At 54.3% G+C, this 16,267-nt stretch overlaps 7 protein-coding genes across 7 annotated transcripts; 4 read left to right on the top strand and 3 right to left on the bottom strand.

The window, feature by feature from the left end:
* Nucleotides 1-317: 317 nt before the first annotated feature.
* On the top strand, nucleotides 318-1,520 carry N7459_007722 (uncharacterized protein; the record flags this gene model as incomplete). The annotated part of the gene is made up of 2 exons (XM_056946890.1): nucleotides 318-596; nucleotides 669-1,520. 2 exons carry the CDS (start codon nucleotides 318-320, stop codon nucleotides 1,518-1,520), a joined length of 1,131 nt encoding a protein of 376 aa, XP_056798889.1.
* Nucleotides 1,521-1,947: 427 nt separating this feature from the next.
* N7459_007721 (pseudouridine synthase PUS7) lies at nucleotides 1,948-4,160 on the top strand (the record flags this gene model as incomplete). The annotated part of the gene is made up of 2 exons (XM_056946889.1): nucleotides 1,948-2,141; nucleotides 2,198-4,160. 2 exons carry the CDS (start codon nucleotides 1,948-1,950, stop codon nucleotides 4,158-4,160), a joined length of 2,157 nt encoding a protein of 718 aa, XP_056798888.1.
* Nucleotides 4,161-4,540: 380 nt separating this feature from the next.
* Nucleotides 4,541-5,584, bottom strand: N7459_007720 (uncharacterized protein; the record flags this gene model as incomplete). Its single annotated transcript, XM_056946888.1, has 1 exon — nucleotides 4,541-5,584. The coding sequence occupies one exon, from the start codon at nucleotides 5,582-5,584 to the stop codon at nucleotides 4,541-4,543; it is 1,044 nt and encodes a 347-aa protein (XP_056798887.1).
* A 1,344-nt stretch (nucleotides 5,585-6,928) lies between these two features.
* N7459_007719 (calcineurin-like phosphoesterase) lies at nucleotides 6,929-7,726 on the bottom strand (the record flags this gene model as incomplete). The annotated part of the gene is made up of 1 exon (XM_056946887.1): nucleotides 6,929-7,726. The coding sequence occupies one exon, from the start codon at nucleotides 7,724-7,726 to the stop codon at nucleotides 6,929-6,931; it is 798 nt and encodes a 265-aa protein (XP_056798886.1).
* Nucleotides 7,727-8,409: 683 nt separating this feature from the next.
* Nucleotides 8,410-9,649, top strand: N7459_007718 (uncharacterized protein; the record flags this gene model as incomplete). The annotated part of the gene is made up of 2 exons (XM_056946886.1): nucleotides 8,410-8,541; nucleotides 8,573-9,649. 2 exons carry the CDS (start codon nucleotides 8,410-8,412, stop codon nucleotides 9,647-9,649), a joined length of 1,209 nt encoding a protein of 402 aa, XP_056798885.1.
* Nucleotides 9,650-10,581: 932 nt separating this feature from the next.
* N7459_007717 (elongation of very long chain fatty acids protein) lies at nucleotides 10,582-12,254 on the top strand (the record flags this gene model as incomplete). Its single annotated transcript, XM_056946885.1, has 2 exons — nucleotides 10,582-11,370; nucleotides 11,439-12,254. 2 exons carry the CDS (start codon nucleotides 10,582-10,584, stop codon nucleotides 12,252-12,254), a joined length of 1,605 nt encoding a protein of 534 aa, XP_056798884.1.
* Nucleotides 12,255-13,717: 1,463 nt separating this feature from the next.
* N7459_007716 (uncharacterized protein) lies at nucleotides 13,718-16,143 on the bottom strand (the record flags this gene model as incomplete). Its single annotated transcript, XM_056946884.1, has 4 exons — nucleotides 13,718-13,765; nucleotides 13,820-14,187; nucleotides 14,242-15,115; nucleotides 15,178-16,143. 4 exons carry the CDS (start codon nucleotides 16,141-16,143, stop codon nucleotides 13,718-13,720), a joined length of 2,256 nt encoding a protein of 751 aa, XP_056798883.1.
* Nucleotides 16,144-16,267: the final 124 nt, after the last annotated feature.

The raw sequence follows: 16,267 nt of genomic DNA, 5'->3' as shown, positions 1-16,267 counted from the left end.
AGGCTGCAAGATTAGTATATTTTTATTGGCCCGCGGAAGCTCGGCACCTTATCGAACTTATCTCGGTACAGTAAGTCCTGCGACCTTCCAATCCTTGGACCACGAGTGGCGCTAATCGTGTTCGGCAGGAACTAAGAGTTCGCCCTGCCCCTGCCTTTCCTTATATCGCGTGTGCTTTTTGTCCCTGAGGTCATGATGGTTCCTCATTCACCATGCGGAGGCGGTACATGGCCTTCGTTGGAACCACCGGCCGACTCAAGTATGTCGCAGTGATAGCTGTTCTGCTCTTATGGGCGCTAGTCAGGGTCCTGCCAGCAATGAAGAGGAGGCTTGAGAGTCGCACGCCAGACACCCACGAGGAAGACCGACCACACTACCTTCACCATTCCATGTTCCGCTCGGATCCAGATCTGAAATATGAACAGCAACTGTCAAAAGCGCTCCTGGACCTTGAGAAGCAACTGCTGTCATTGCAGGATGTGAGTCCCCCGCAGGACACCCTGTGGCAAATCCTGTTGGGGCATGAACCCAGTCGGAAACAACGAGGCGATGACTCAATCCAATTCGAGGAAAAGAATTCAGGCTGGGAATATAGGGTGAGTATTATCGTTCCCCGGCGCGTGGGTCTCACCGTCTTTGGCCGCAATTGCTTATACATCCAATTGTAGCTGGTAACGAGTGAATGGGCGGAGGAGTTTGTGACTCTGACTCTCTCGCTAATTCCAGGGCTTTCACAGCTATACCACTCATATCCCCATGACGTGCTCCGCGCTGACCTGCTGCGCTACCTGATCTTGTGGTATTTTGGTGGGTACTATGCGGACATGGATACGTTCCCTAAGCGGCCCATTAAAGGATGCCGAGAGATGCAAGATTCAATATTAGGCAATGAAGACCCAGATGTCTCCCTTGTCGTGGGTGTCGAGATTGACGAGCCCTTTGCCTCTCCTCAGAAGATGCACGACTGGCACTGGGTCAGACGTTATGGCTTTATTCAATACACCCTGTACGCGCCACGCAGATTCAGTCCGCTGTTGAGAGAGGTTATTGTGCGTGTACTATCACATACCAAGCGCCATCTTGAAGAAGCCAATTTTTTTTTCGGGGCGAAGTACAATGAAATGGGCATACTGGAAATCACAGGGCCAGGAGTATTCACCGATGCCGTATTGGACGTTTTATCCGACACGCTCCCTACCTCGCACCCGTTGATCGCAGATTCAGTAAGGGCAGACACAAGCTTTGGAGACCTCATTCCACCAGGCTCGACCACTCCAGTGCAACGAGTGACCTGGGCCCCTTTTTACAGACTTGATAAACCTCTGTGCGTCAAAGGTTCGGAGGCAAAACAAGGCAAGCAGCACGGTGGACTATGCGTAATGCCCATCAATGTTTGGGGCAACGGTCAGCGACACAGTCGATCAGAAGGATTCGAAAATCGGCATGCCTGCGTCAATCACCGGTTCAGTGGGACTTGGAAACCCGGACGACAGAACTGGATGAAGTACCTGCTCGGCTGAGCATGCAGAATGCCTTTTTTTGGGACTCATATACGGAATTTAAATATTTTGGCATTTTACGTGACAAGGATAATAATGTATATAGCCACGACTTGTGACTTTCACTATTCGATGAGCTACAATGATTGACCTAGACTTTGAGATAAGTGCTGCAGGTTACTTATTATCCGAATCTCGCCAATCCCGTGGATTTAGAAAAAGAGCTCAAGTTGCGAATGTAATTTCCAGAAGAAGACAGTTTACTGGCTCAATTTGGGGGCTTGTCGCCTAGTATCTGATTGATTGCGCCCTGAGAACATCCATGGATGTCCCAGAGCTCTGCTCGTATACTTCCCAATTCGGTAACAAGGGCTAGCCCTATCGCGCTCTCCCCGGTCCGAATACCAAAAGTTCAGAACTCCGCAACCTCGACCTTCACCACGTCACAATGGAGCGACCAGAAACTGTGGAATCCCCAAGGAAGCGGCAAAAGACCGATGACGTGCCCGCGATCGACAGCGTGGCAGATCGGTCGAGCGGCACCGCAGCCGAAGACGCGCAGGCTGCGAAGGAATTGGAGGTTGGCATCACGGAGCTGGTGACCGCTGACAATGAGGGATTTTCCGGTGTGCTGAAGAAGAGGTAAATGGGGGAAAAATATAGCAGAATTCAAATCTTGCGCTAAAAGTATTGCACAGGTATACTGATTTCTTGGTCAACGAGATCTTACCCTCCGGCGAAGTCTGTCATCTCCGGCATCTGCCCGCGTCCAAGTCTTCACAACAGACACAAGCTCCTGCTTCTGAACAGCAGCCCTCTCCCAACCAAGACGCCCCACAATCGGCGAAAGAGGAGGGTGCACCTACCGAATTCCAAGTGTCAGACGAAGACAATGCCCTCCTGGTAGAGTACTTTGGCGCGGAAAATGCTTCGGCAATTGTGGACCTTCACAAACGGGCTATGTCGGCGCCCAAGGCGAGACCGACTGAGTTTGGTCAGATATCGACTGCGGTAACCGACCGGGACCTACGAACTAAGATTCACCAAGCTATTCGTCGTATTTTTAACTCGCAGTTGGACTCCAAGACCGATGGCGAGGGAATTATTGCGGTCACTGCGGCTTCCAATCGATTCAAGCGCAATCCTCAGAATGGACGAGACGGTCGATCCAACGGTGGCCGGACGAACTGGGACGAACTGGGTGGGCCGTACCTACATTTCACGATCTACAAGGAAAACAAGGACACGATGGAGGTCATCTCATTCTTAGCTCGCCAGATGAAGATGAACCCGAAGGCTTTCCAGTTTGCTGGCACCAAGGACCGTCGGGGTGTGACGGTGCAACGGGCTTGTGTCCTCCGCGTCCATGCCGACCGGCTCGCCAAACTGAACTCCACGCTTCGGAATGCTTCTCTTGGCGATTTCGAGTACTGCAAGCACGGTCTCGAGCTGGGCGACCTTAACGGAAACGAGTTTGTGATAACGCTGCGCGAGTGCGAGATTCCAGGCGTCAACCTGAAAGATCTCGACGCCGCTGTCACCAAAGCCACCGAGCTTGTAGGGAGCTCTTTGAAAAATCTTCGTGAGCGGGGATACTTCAACTATTACGGCCTGCAGCGTTTTGGTACTTTCTCGACGCGCACCGACACTGTTGGCGTCAAAATGCTCCAGGAAGATTTTAAGGGCGCGGTCGAGGCCATTTTGCATTACCCCCCGCACATTCTCGCAGAAGCTCAGAAAGGTGAACTTTCTACACTGCCGATCAGCAGTGATGATAAGGCGCGTGCCGAAGCTATCCATATCTTCCAGACCACAGGCAATGTCAACGGTGCTTTGGACAAGCTCCCGCGAAAATTCTCTGCCGAGGCCTGTCTGATTCGCCATCTGGGCCGCTCTCCGAGGGACTATATGGGGGCCCTGCAGACCATTCCTCGGAACCTCCGCCTGATCTATGTCCATGCTTACCAGTCGCTTGTCTGGAACTTTGCCGTTAGTGAACGCTGGCGATTCTATGACGACAAAGTGGTCGAGGGCGACCTGGTTCTCGTACACGAGCACCGTGACAAGGAACCCACCAAGGCCAAGCCCGACGACGATGGCGTTGATGCAGATGGGGAAATCATCGTCGTTCCTCAAGCTGAGGATAGCGCTAATCCTGCCGAAGACATGTTCATGCGGGCACGGGCTTTGACAGCCGAAGAGGCTGCAAGCGGCAAGTACTCCATCTTCGACGTGGTTCTCCCTTCGCCTGGCTTCGACGTTGTGTATCCTCCCAACAAATTGACCGACTTCTACCGCCAATTCATGGGCAGTGAGAAAGGCGGTGGCTTGGATCCGTTCAATATGCGACGCAAGTGGAAAGACACCAGCCTTAGTGGGAGCTACCGCAAGGTGTTCAGCCGCATGGGCCCCGATTACTCTTTTGATGTTAAGCTGTACTCTAAGGACAATGAGCAATTTGTTCAGACGGATTTGGAGAAGCTGAAGCAGAACGAGCCTGCTGCTGTTGCCGCCGCCGCCGCCGACCTCCAACCTGACCACAAGATTGCTGTTGTTCTGAAGTTCCAACTTGGGTCTAGTCAGTATGCTACCATGGCTTTGCGAGAGCTGCTCAAGGGCAAGGTGAAGGAGCATAAGCCTGACTTTGGTGGAGGCCGGTGAGCCACCGGAGACGTAGGTAGGTGTGGCCCGAAGACTATGCCGCATACTAACCAATTTGGCGTGATATTTAAAAAAGGGATGGGATTCCGTGTATCCATGTATCGATAGAATCTATAAGTCGACCCTAAAATGACATACAAAACCTCTGCTACTCTACTGTCATTGCCTTTCGAGTCAAGCCATACCGACTTTACAATTCATTTACCGGACATTGACAAATGGTGACGTCCCACACATTAGACATCAATACAGGCTTTATGAGATACATGACAATCAAAACGCCGATGCCTGCAACAGCAAATGGTATAAATCCACACACGCCAAAAAACTTTCATCGCCCAAAAAAAAAGACTCAAACATAATCCATCTCCGATTTGGTTTCACCGGAATGGATGATCATCATGACTATGGTGCGTATCTTCATCGTTCAACGACGAGACGGAAGACATGTCATCAAAGTCTTGTTCATGGTCTTTCTGTTCATTCAAATCCGAGATCATCGAGACAGTGTCAGCGCCATCACGACGGGCATCCTGAAAGGACATCCGCGTCGCAGGCCCAGCACCCATGGTAGCTGCCGAGGGAGGCCTGCTGAGCCTAGGTAGCTTCTCGGCCGTCGTGTTGAGCCTTTGATTCATCGGGACCGCTATCGCAAGTCCAATTTCCGCATGTGGTTCATCCAGCAATGACGGGGAGGGCTGGGCGGTCGAGCCGCCAGGACTGTGCTCACCGTCTTCAACGTCTCGGCTGAAGCTGCTAGGCAGATCGAGTACGGGTAACCGGGGCGGGCCTGCTGCCACCGGTTCTGGAGTCGAAATTTTGGCGATTTCCACCAGCTCGGAGGTTGACACGGCAGTGGACTGACTGGTCCTATCAAATGGGGGCTGGTCTTTGCGCTGGACAGTGCGATGGGCGTTGCGCTGGCGTTTTCGGCGGCGTAGCAGAAAGAAGACCAGAGCTCCGATGCACAGAAGACCGACGACGGCGATCGGAATCGCAATGGCGAGTTTGGTCTTTGTTGAATTCCAGCTGCCCGAAGACGCGCCGGGCGCTGCATGGGCGTCGTCGTCTTTGCTTGTCGTCGCAGCGGTTGCAGAAGCAGTAGTGGTTGGACTTGAAGTCGGCGTCGCCAACGTCGACGAGACAGATCCCGCGCTCGTTCCCGGTAGGATCACGATACCGGTTGGAGTGAGCGACGAGTCACTCGAGGTCGACGTCGTTACCGGCGTCGACTCTGGCGATGCGGTCGAGCTGGTTGCTGACCATTGATCCGGATAATATAAGGCCGTGGAAGAAGCAGCCTCTGACGTGGCTCCTGAATCATTCGAAGGGTAAATTGCCGTGGGTATATTCGACATGCCCATTCCCCCGTCACCGTCGGGATTGGATTCATACTGCCTCGGCAGCAACCCCAGGCTTGACATGGCGCTTCCCTCGACGACCGTCAGAAGGGGACAGGTCTGCAGGGCTGATCGCCTTTAAGAAAAAGTGCGAGGAAGACAAAGAACACGGAGTCTCTGACGGCACAAAGGGTGACTTGGGGGCCAGAAAAGGATGCTATCCAGTCCAGCACGAGGGATTGCGCCAGGCGTTTTGCGGGGCCAGAGGATGCAGGGTTCGGCTTTGTTGCTGAGATCCACTATCGCAGGGCACAGGTGAAGCAGTTGCGAAGAGGTCGATGCAGACGAAGTGGCGGCGCGATACCGCAGGCCAGTTCTCTGGGAGGGCGCACGACCAGAGATCTCACAGCCTTCATGATGCTGACCCAACAAGTGGGGGGCCTGGGAGTATAGTGCATTGCCTGAAATCAGCGTTGGGGCTAGTTTCGCTGGGACAAAGGAACGCTTTTTCGTGTTTGGAATTTCCCGCGCGTTGCATCCTCGCGGGGTGTATAGCGAAGGGAAGGGATGCTCCCTGACATCACCCAACGAACTCCGCGTAGTTAACTAGGTAACTAGTTAACTAGGGGAGCGCGAACCACTATCGTGAGTACTGACTATTATTAGTTCTTCGGTTATAACTATTATCAGGCGTTCATCAGAGGGGTTTCATGTAATCCCACGGGGCGGTTCGCGCCCCGAATCCTTGGGGCCGCCACACTTCCTATTCGGCTGGATCGGCATCGACGCTTGACTGCGTTGCGTTTAGCCCCAAGCGGCACATTTCCCCATGGACGAGACAGATGCGCATGTCATGCACATCCAGTGGCACATGCATAGTCATCCTTAGGATGACGATGATTGGAACCTGGAGTAAACTAGCACTCGGAGATTTGATTCTGGGGTTGCCAAGGACGTGGTGAACATCCTGATGGCTACTTCTAAACTGATCCACGGCCAGGCTTGCAAGTGATCGGCATCGTTTCTACATAGATTGCATCTCAACCTCCAAAACTCATCAGCCCACATATTGGGATCATGCTGTCATCGACAAAAGCCTTCCATGACCATCTAGCAGCGTTTTACTTTCATTTACTTCCATATTCCCGAGATACCCCATTTGGTGATGGGTCCGATTCAGGGTCAGTTTACTGTCGCATCAGTCGTCGCATTTGGCATAGTTAACTAACTAGTTAACTAGTTAACTAGTTGGTTCTTGAGGGAGATGAGATCATAGCTGGGACTTTGGCCCACGAACAACTTGGCGACATGCTTCAAGTGGCTACAGCCAAAGGCTTCATTTCGTTGAGCGGAGAACTCGTTCAGTTCCAAGGTCCAAGAATACAGTACAGTGTCGTCACTTGGGGAAGCCAGAGCCCTTCCAGCTTTCTATAGTCGAACTCTCTGATTGCTCAACACTTTCACCTGCCCCTCCTGCACTTCACTTGCGTACTGCGTGTGACCAAAGGCCCATGTGTCGACATTGTCCCAGTCATTGGCCTTGAGCAGGTCAGTGGCATAAGCAGAGTGCCACTCGGTTTGGTTCTCTGGCCCAAGGTTTCGAGAGATCGACGGAAGATGATGGGTGACCACGAGAATCTTCCGCCTCTGCTGTTTAGCCGTACTCTCGCCATTGATCCGGAACACTTGGTCGCGCAGCCAGGATGCATCGGCCTCGTAATGGGCATTGTGGTCATGAATCGTCCAGTTCGGGATGGCTTTGAACTCTTCGACGTTCTCCAGGCAGACATATTGATTCTTCTGGGGTATATGAGACCAAAGGGTGCAGCCCAGGAGTGTGATAGATGAGTCGGGCACGTCGTATCGGCCCTTGTCGAGAAGGACCAGCTTATGTTTCAGCGAGGGCTCTTGTGTTAGACGACGAGCAGTCCTCAGGCCCTCTTCCACCGGCGCACCAAAGAACTCATCCGGTCCTAACACGAGAAAGATCTTCTTGAATCGGGCAGCCTGTTGCCCCAGGAATGATCGATAGATATTGTAGTCTGCTAGTTTGCCAACTCCCCCCGCGAGAACAAGGTATGGTGCGGATGCCGGGATGTCGAAAAGGGCATTCTGAGAATGGGATTCAAGATGGAGGGCGGATACGACTTGGAATGAATGCGACTTTTCTGAGCTTTTGCTTTGCTTGCGATTCTTGATCGCCTTGTAGAGGGCGACTGCCAACATCTTGGGAAAAGATGTATAGATTGACTCGGTATGTGATGATAGAAAGAGAATTTGGGTTGGCGAGTAGGACTATGAAAGTAGTAGCGAGGGGACCGGTCTTATATGATTCACAGAGCCTGACTGGTGGCATCTGCTAGGTCCATGACGAGAGATAGGCCACCGAGCCGTTTGCCGTGTTGAGCCAGGTGATATCACCTCTTCTGAGTATGCAATGCGGTCTACTCTCGTGGACGTGGATAGCGAGCTATCACTGCGCTCGATCGGTCTCGTCAATCCCGTCAACTCGAGATTATCTCGCATTGGATCCCCAGTCAAGACATCTTTGGATGAGATCGTATAGCCACTCGCAACTCCTGCCCCAATTAATGGACCAGATTCCAAGCTAATCTCACGTCAGTTTGGATACGGGTGTGATTTGATCGTCCACTTGCCGCTCCTTCTGGGAGACATCGACCACTGCGAGGAATGTCGAAAAAGAAAACGAGCACATTTTCCTCAGTCGCTAAGCTTTCCTATCGAGACGAGCATCTTGAGCATCTCTGATTGCGTTAAGAAGGTCCCGCCCACAAGTGGAGATTCGAACTGCTTACCCGATTCGGAACTATCCACGTGACTGGGGAGCGGGGTTTCGTCGCGGTCGAGCGACGTTGAATTGGCAACCCACATCCTGGCGCCACGTCATCATGAGTGGGTTTGGCAACGTTATGAAAGGGGGCTGGCACCCAAAAGGCAAGGATGGAGGTAAAGAGAGCTGGCGGAGTGATTTCAAGGGCATCAATCAGGTGGTGGGTTGTCTCCTTGAGCTCCGCAAGGCCGTGGCTCGGCCGCTAACACCACCCTTTCTAGGCAGGATGGATGGGCAAGGGCAAAGATCCAAATGCCTCAGATCGATCTGAACATGTCTCTCAGCCATTGTCTTCCCTAAAAGACCCAGCTGCGTTTGGCCCTCCGCCGAAGCATGTGAACTACCATGGCGCTGCGGCATTACCCAACGAGACCACACCTGACCGACGAGGCCTTGGGGCTCCGCTGTTGCAAGACCAGATTGAGCAACAGGATGATCATCAACGCCAGGCCGTGTATGCAGAGGAGCAGGCAGCCCAGAAACCCCAACCACCTCCGGTGCCGTACCGCGTGAACACCACAGGATTGTCGACAAACAACCTCCCTCCGCCGCCTGTGCGGCGTCTCGATTCACCGAGTGCGGCTTCCTCTCCGAGTTCGAAGCTGAAGCCTCAGCTCCCACCCCGACTCCCACCCCGGGACGGCTCTGCTGTGTCCCATTCGCCTTCCCCGCCCCCCGCCTACACTCCCACGACACCGTCCCCGTCCCAAGGATATATCAACCAAGAAGCTACATCACGGCTCGCAAACGCTGGTGTTTCGGTTCCCGCACTTGACATTGGTAGAAAGGAGAGCTCATCGCGGGGATCGTCTGGTCCCAGTGATGCCCCCGTCAACGAGCTACAATCTCGGTTCTCGCAAATGCGCACCAATTCAGGGTCTCCATCTACGGCGCCGCACCCGCCAGTTCGCGAGCCACTCCCTGTCCGAGATGCGGAAGACGCTCTTCCACCCCGGCAGGGGTTCCGCGAGCGCCACGCCGATACGATTGACGCGGGCAGGCAAAAGCTAGGCGGGGTGACGTCGCGCTTTAACACCTTTGTGGCCGACCAAAAGTTCTCGGCCAATGCCAACAAGCGCATTCCGCGGCCGCCCGCTCCCAGTCCGCCCGTTCGAAGCGCCGCGCCTGAGTCCAGTCCTGCATCCGATGTCCAACTTCAGGGCCAGGCACAACGCAAGAAGCCACCTCCGCCGCCGCCGAAAAGAGCGGAGATGCGCGCTGCACCTACCAGCGATTCTCCGGGCTCGTCATCGGCCTCGACGCCGCCACCTGTTCCATTAAGCACCAGACCCCGCTGAGCGGGAGTGGCGGTTGTACAACATATTCGTCCCGGCCTGGCGCCGGTTGAGAGAATGCGTTCATGAGGGGAAAGTCGGGCGTGGAGGAAATCCACTGCCCCAACTACATAGGTCTTTGTACCATCACCTCTGCAGGGCGTATCCCAATGAACATGTCCAACTTCCATGTAATCTCCCATCATCACACCCCCCATCGCGTCTTGCCATTTCCTTTGCCCGGGCCTCGGCCGCATGTGAAGGGCGCCAACCCGGGGCCCTACGTATCTGATCGACGACTCTGAGATGTTGGGAACTGTGAATGATGCTCGGGATGATGTCGATTGGTCCCAACAATCGAAGATTGACACGATGCAGCTCTCTGCGCACGCATGGAGTATATTCGTACGACTCGGGTCCCCCGAGTACCAATTGCACTCTGGTGGAAGTAACTGATCTTCGCTAGGATGGATGGACTGTAGATTGCCGGTCAACTGATCGGTAGGCCTCCTGGTACAGTGGGTTATCGAGAAATGGTGACGATGCAGCCGAAAGCGGTGCTCATCGATGACTGATTCTTTTTCCCACCAATTTCAACGTGGCGAGCTGTCGCGTGAGGATCACCAACCCCACGCGAATCAAGGATATCAATGCATGGTGACCGCATATCGTCTGCAGGTCTCTCGATATAACCCTCTTGATTTTTCCCGATCAAGATGCATTCAGCACTTTCCGATCTAGTCATTGCGTAGTTGACGATCAACCTCGGTTCCCCAATTCCCAACAAACGCGGGCTCCACCGTGGAGTTGAGCCCGATAAGAACGTTTTTTCTTTTATCGGTGGAGCCCCCTGTCGAGCTGGTTTTGGCACCGCTTTTCTTTTCCCTCCTTTCTCCCGCCTTGCCTGCTCTTCCTGCTTCCTTCCTGCTCCGCGTCAATTGTCGTGTGGGTTCACCATGTACGACTTCAACGTGCCCACCCAGTTCGGCCAGGCCACTGTGCGGATTGGCCTTCCTCCAGCCTCCCTTCTCACCTTCCCTCCTGTCAAGCTTCCGGAGACCATCCCGGCACCTCATGTCGCGCAGCCGACATGGAAGCAACCCTTTAACATCCCGCATGGGCTCTACACCCAGTTGCTGGATGTCCGCGTCCCCATCACCATCGCCAGTGTTTATGCCGTCACGGTCATCCTGATCAACCGCATCAACAAGAGCCGTGGCTACAAGCCATACGCCTTCAGCTACTCTCGACTCTTCAAGCTGTTCGTGGTGCTGCACAATGTCCTTCTGGCAGTCTACTCCGCCTGGACGTGCGTCGGCATGTTCCAGGCCTTTGGCAACTCCTGGCCGGACCGCGACGAGCCCAATGGGTTGGCCAGTGTGGTCGATTCACTGTGCAAGATCAATGGCCCCCGCGGTTATGGCAATGCCGCTACCTACAGCCCGGCGACCGAGCAATGGTCAATTCCCAACCCTGCGCTCAAGCTTGCCAACGGACTGCCCGATCCGACTGACGTTGGACGCCTCTGGAACCAAGGGCTGGCCTATCTTGGCTGGATCTTCTACCTGTCCAAGTTCTATGAGGTTGTCGACACCGCTATTATTCTGGCCAAAGGCAAGAAGAGCTCGACTCTGCAGACTTACCACCACGCCGGTGCCATGATGTGTATGTGGGCTGGGATCCGCTACATGGCCGCCCCGATCTGGATCTTTGCGCTGGTCAACTCCGGCATTCACGCCATGATGGTACGCCAACCAGCTTCCGCGCTTGGGCTCTTTTTGAACCAAATGACTGACTCGATTACGATCTTTAGTATACTTACTACACCATCACAGCTCTGCACATCCGCGTCCCTACCGCAGTCAAGCGCAGCCTGACCACCATGCAGATTACTCAGTTTGTGCTCGGAACTAACATGGCGGCCGCCTACCTCTTCGTTCACTACACTATTCCCTATCCTGTGGGTAGCGCCGCCCTGGGCCATCTGTCGAGGGCCGTTCCTGCCGTGGCTACTGCGACTGCAGAGGCTGGTCTTGTTCCCTGGCTCAAGAGACTGGCTTTGCGAGCCGCGGGAGCGGAGGGTATTGCGGAAAATGTGGGTGGCTCTGTCGCCGCTCCTCGTTCCGGATACACTCAGGAGATGGTGACCTGCATGGATACCACTGGCCAAGCCTTCGCCATCTGGCTCAATGTGTCGTACCTGCTGCCCCTCACCTACCTCTTTGCACGGTTCTTTGTGCGATCATACCTGCATCGTAAGGACCCTGCCAAGCAGCCCACCCACATGGAGGCGGCCGAGAAGGCTGGCATGGATGCCCTCAAGGGCCTGGGGCGTGAGATCCAGAAGTACGCCATCGAGGGGGAGAACAGTGAGGCCACAGACGACGAAGTCATCAAGGCTCATGTCCAAAAGATTGCCGAGCAGAAGTCAACCCAGGACTCGCCCATCCGGACCCGCTCGTCGGCTGCTAACAAGGCCAACGCCGTCAGCCAATCAGGCTCCGAGGATGGCTTCTCCGCAGTACCCGCTAAGAAGGGCGCCAAGAAGCAGAACAAGGAGGAGGCTCCTTCCAAGGTCCCCAAGCCCAAGGGACAAAACCCCTTTGGAGTCCTGGATAACAACGCGTGAGCTGCGCACGATTGATTTTCCGTATCACAATGGAGTCTTGGAGTTTAGCAACACCATCACAACTACACTCCCTCTGAGCGAGAGTGCGCACATGTGGCATGACACGCTCTGCCCCGATTAGTCAATCCCGCCGTTCGAGCCATCGACCAATCATCCTGACTTTTTTTCCGCAGCTTTGGCAGCGGTTGCCTTTGTATAAAGCCCGTCGAATCATCCACTTGACGGTTCCCGCCCTTGAGGAGCTTCTTTCTGCTGGGACGGAGCTTGGTCGGTTGGCCGTATTTGCCACTGCCTCGCCTTGATGAAGATGACCCTTTCTTTCGGATATCTGCTTTGATGGACATGGCATTGGCTCGTTTCTAGTGGCTTAGATTAGAACACGACTGGGATGTATATTATAGTTGGAATAAAAGTGAAGGCGTCAAACCATTTGCTGTGTAAACCCTAGGTCCTATTCTCCAGTTGTTTCGCAGTCTCCAGGGAAGAAATGGCTTGTGAATGTCGAACAAGATGGTGGCCGGATTTCTGATCTATAATTCAGCAAGGGAACGAACGCCTACGGGCAGGAGGTAGATCCGCTCAAGTAGAGCGACTATGAGGCCTGTGTAATCGAGAAATGCACGACGCAATGCAAGATTATATGACTTGCGGCGAATAACCCCATTAACGACCTGGTCAAGATACACCATACTGAACATGCGGATTCGAGTTTTGTGATGCATTACACCCGCCCAACCACAACTACACGGGCGAGAAAAAAAAAACCAGACGGCAAAGCAGAAAGAAAGAGTATCCGAAGAGACAGAACGAGATGCCAGGCGGGCAGAAATGCAGATGGGGCTCGGTTGCATTGAGACGAGCTGATGATAATGAGAAGATAGGGCCCAGACATGACCATGGAGAATGATGTGCTAGAAAACAGAAAGAAAGAACAAAGCCCAGTAGTGCCCACGCTCCCAATACTTGATGACAGTGATTCAAATGCATGCGGAAGAGACAGATGAGGAAAGGAGAATTCAACGAGGAACAAGAACCGCCGGGCCGGTAGACGGCCCTGGGGGTCATTCATTAAATCAACGCCCAAGCCTGAAGTCACGAGGGGAAGACAGCCCAAGTGTCGGCGCGAGGACATCACCAAATTTCGAAAACAAGCCGCTCCATTTTGTTCAGCGTGCGATCCTCCATAAAGGCGAAAGACTGGCGAAAAGACAACGAAAAGCAACCGGGAACGAGAGTCGGCACGAACGGAAGGGGTCGGGCCGTAAAGACAAGGGCATTGACGATGCTTGATACCAAGTAGTCCCTGGAATCGTGGTCGCCACAGCCCACAGAGGAGCGCAAAAAAGAAGAATCATCAAACACCCCCAAAATCGCCGAAGTTAATGCAGATCTATGGACAAGGATGCAAAGCTCGACCAATTCAGTTTTGAGGAACGAGCCGTGCGAGAAAATCCCGACCAGGTTTAAATGAAGTGCGTGTAGATTTTGGAGTTCTCATGAACCTCCATCTCCTGTTTTATCGTTAGCATAGTCGGCCGAGCGCTATTTGGGGAGATCATACGAACCATCTTGAAGTTGTTGATTTCCTCCCGGATCTGCTGAGCAAGCAGAGGTGTGAGGCGGTTGCAGGTTGCAATTTCCCCACGGCGGTCGTACTCGCCACTAGGCCAGGTCTCATGGAACTGGATGCGAGGGCTGAAGACGATGTTCCGACCACAAACCGGTTGAGGAGTGATGGGTGCACTCTTCGAGTCGGTGCTCGAGTAGCGGCCACCATCCGAGAGGAAGTAGTCTTCACCCGCAATCTTCACATGTTCAGCCGGACGCGTCGGTCGTGATGATTCTTCAGGCGTGGTCGGAGCACTTGAATGCGGCGAGTCACTGCCGCTAAGTGCGTGAGCCGGAGAGGAGACACCCAGATCCGAGTGGGTTTCTGCAGGATCAAATAGGTTAGCACATATCACAGCGAGTCAAGGAAAGCACGTACTTTTTAAGATGCCCTTACGGAGACCCGCCAAAACCTCTGCCCGCTCTCGATCCCCTCCCATAATGCTCTTACGCGACTGGGAGTTCTCGGAAGCGGTTCGCTCCCGGATGGAGGTCGATCGCCGAACATCTGCTCCTGGAGTCTCGACTTTGGGGAAGACTGTGCCACCGCGGGGCATCTCCTGTGGGTCGGGGTTGACTGCCACGCTCTCCTTGTCGGCTTCGGCATTGACAATGGTAATCTGAGGAGCCGCCATAGGCTCCACCGTCGCACCCTCCACCGAATTGATACTAGCAACTGACTTAGGACGAAACAGGCCAACAAGGGATCGCGTGGACCTCTTCATGCCCTTGCCCATTTTGCGAAGCATCATAGATGCTGACGAGGCGGTGGATGATACTGAGAGTGCGTCGGTTGACCCAGTGAAGAAGTTGCCCTGATGGGAATAGATGCTTTCACCCAGTCCACTCTTCTCTTGTTCCAGAGCGATTGCAGCCTGTTCCGGCCCCAACTCTTCCCGCAGAGCCTCCTGACGGGCTTTCTCGGCAGCAATGGCTTCCCGCTTGGTGGCATTGCTTTGAGAGGACGCCTTCAGAAGCTCCGAAGCACTGCCAAACGAGAACGCGCGCCTTAGGCGTGACTTTCCAGGGCGCTTGGAGTCGTTCTTTAGCTCTGCCAGGCGTTTTGCAGCAGGAGAGTCCACTTGCGGTGACGAAGATTTTGTGTTATTAGTATTGGCTTCAGGCCCGGCAGCAGGGGTTTCGGGAGATGTCGCGGCCGGTTGCGATAATGGTGAGGGCTTGCTGGCTCGCTTGTCCTCAGACTTGCCGGTCTTGCCGGTGGAACTGGAATCAGGGGAAGCCCCCTCTCGTGTCTGAACAAGCAATGGTTAGATTTTATCGTATCGGGATAACTACGCTCATCCAGGTCACTTACTGAGGATGCTGAGGAATGCGTCGAGTGGACACTTCCAGAGCTCTCACGACGCGAATGAGCGGATAGGGGCCGCGGGGTTGTGTCGAATGCAATGAAGTCGTAGGGCCCGGACTGGCCGGACTGGGGTGAGGACGCCGGCAGTTGGAGCTGCAGGTTGGGATATGAAGAGGGATCCATGGTTCCCATGCTCCGACGGCGATATCGTTTGGCAAGCTCTGGCTGTGGCCTTTCTGCATGGGATGAATCATCCACACTAGAAACTCGGTTGTGACCAGTCAATCGTGGAATGTATTGGGCATTGGCTGCACTGCCGGCTTGATCATCAACTGCCAAAGCCGAAGTCGTACCCGGTGTTGGAGCCGGGGATTGAGAGCGGACGCCTTCTGGACGCTGACTGGGGCGGCGGTATCGGTTCGGGGAGGGCTTGACGGCGCCGGTCGGAGAAGAGATGTTCATGACGGAGGGAGGGGGGAGGTTGGCGGTGGAGAGAGGACGAAGAGGTTGGTCACCTCTCGGTTGCCGGGACGGAATGGCACTGTCGTCCTTGGAGACATAGGAATGGAAGGAAGAGTTGGAGGAAGTGGAAGTCGATACAGAACCAGCTGCAGGGTGGGTGACTCGGGGGTTGGTACCAGAATATGTGGAATTCATTGGTCCCTGAGGAACGGTAGGGGCCGAGAAGGCACGATGCTCAGGTCGGAGATGAGGGGACCACGACTGGCGATGTTGGGCATTGGGGGTGTTGCTCAGATTGGGAGGGACGGCATAGGGAGCCACAACCGGGTGACCCGCTCGATAGCTCCCGGAATTGCCTGCATTGAATGAGGTCCACGACATGTTCTGGAAATGGGAGCCTGGAGCCTGTGTGGATGGGGAAGCAAAAGTGCTCGAAGAGGAAGATGGACGCGTCTGGAGCACAGGAACCGTGCCACTCTGTTGGGGGATGGTTTGAACCAACGCAGCCATATTGCTTCTCTTGGCCAGTGTGTAGACAACAGGATCACGGGCGTCCGGGTCGGTCGGAATCTCGACAGGCAACCCGCGGGAAACGGCACAAAGACGGGGGAAGGTTTCGTTGTCAGGACGAAGG

This window comes from Penicillium hispanicum (assembly GCF_028827665.1).
Source record: "Penicillium hispanicum strain IBT 35686 chromosome Unknown utg000006l_segment0_segment0, whole genome shotgun sequence".
Classification (NCBI taxonomy): Eukaryota; Fungi; Ascomycota; class Eurotiomycetes; order Eurotiales; family Aspergillaceae; genus Penicillium; species Penicillium hispanicum.
Note: the sequence above shows the minus strand (reverse complement) of the source record. Positions and strands in the feature narration are given on the sequence as shown.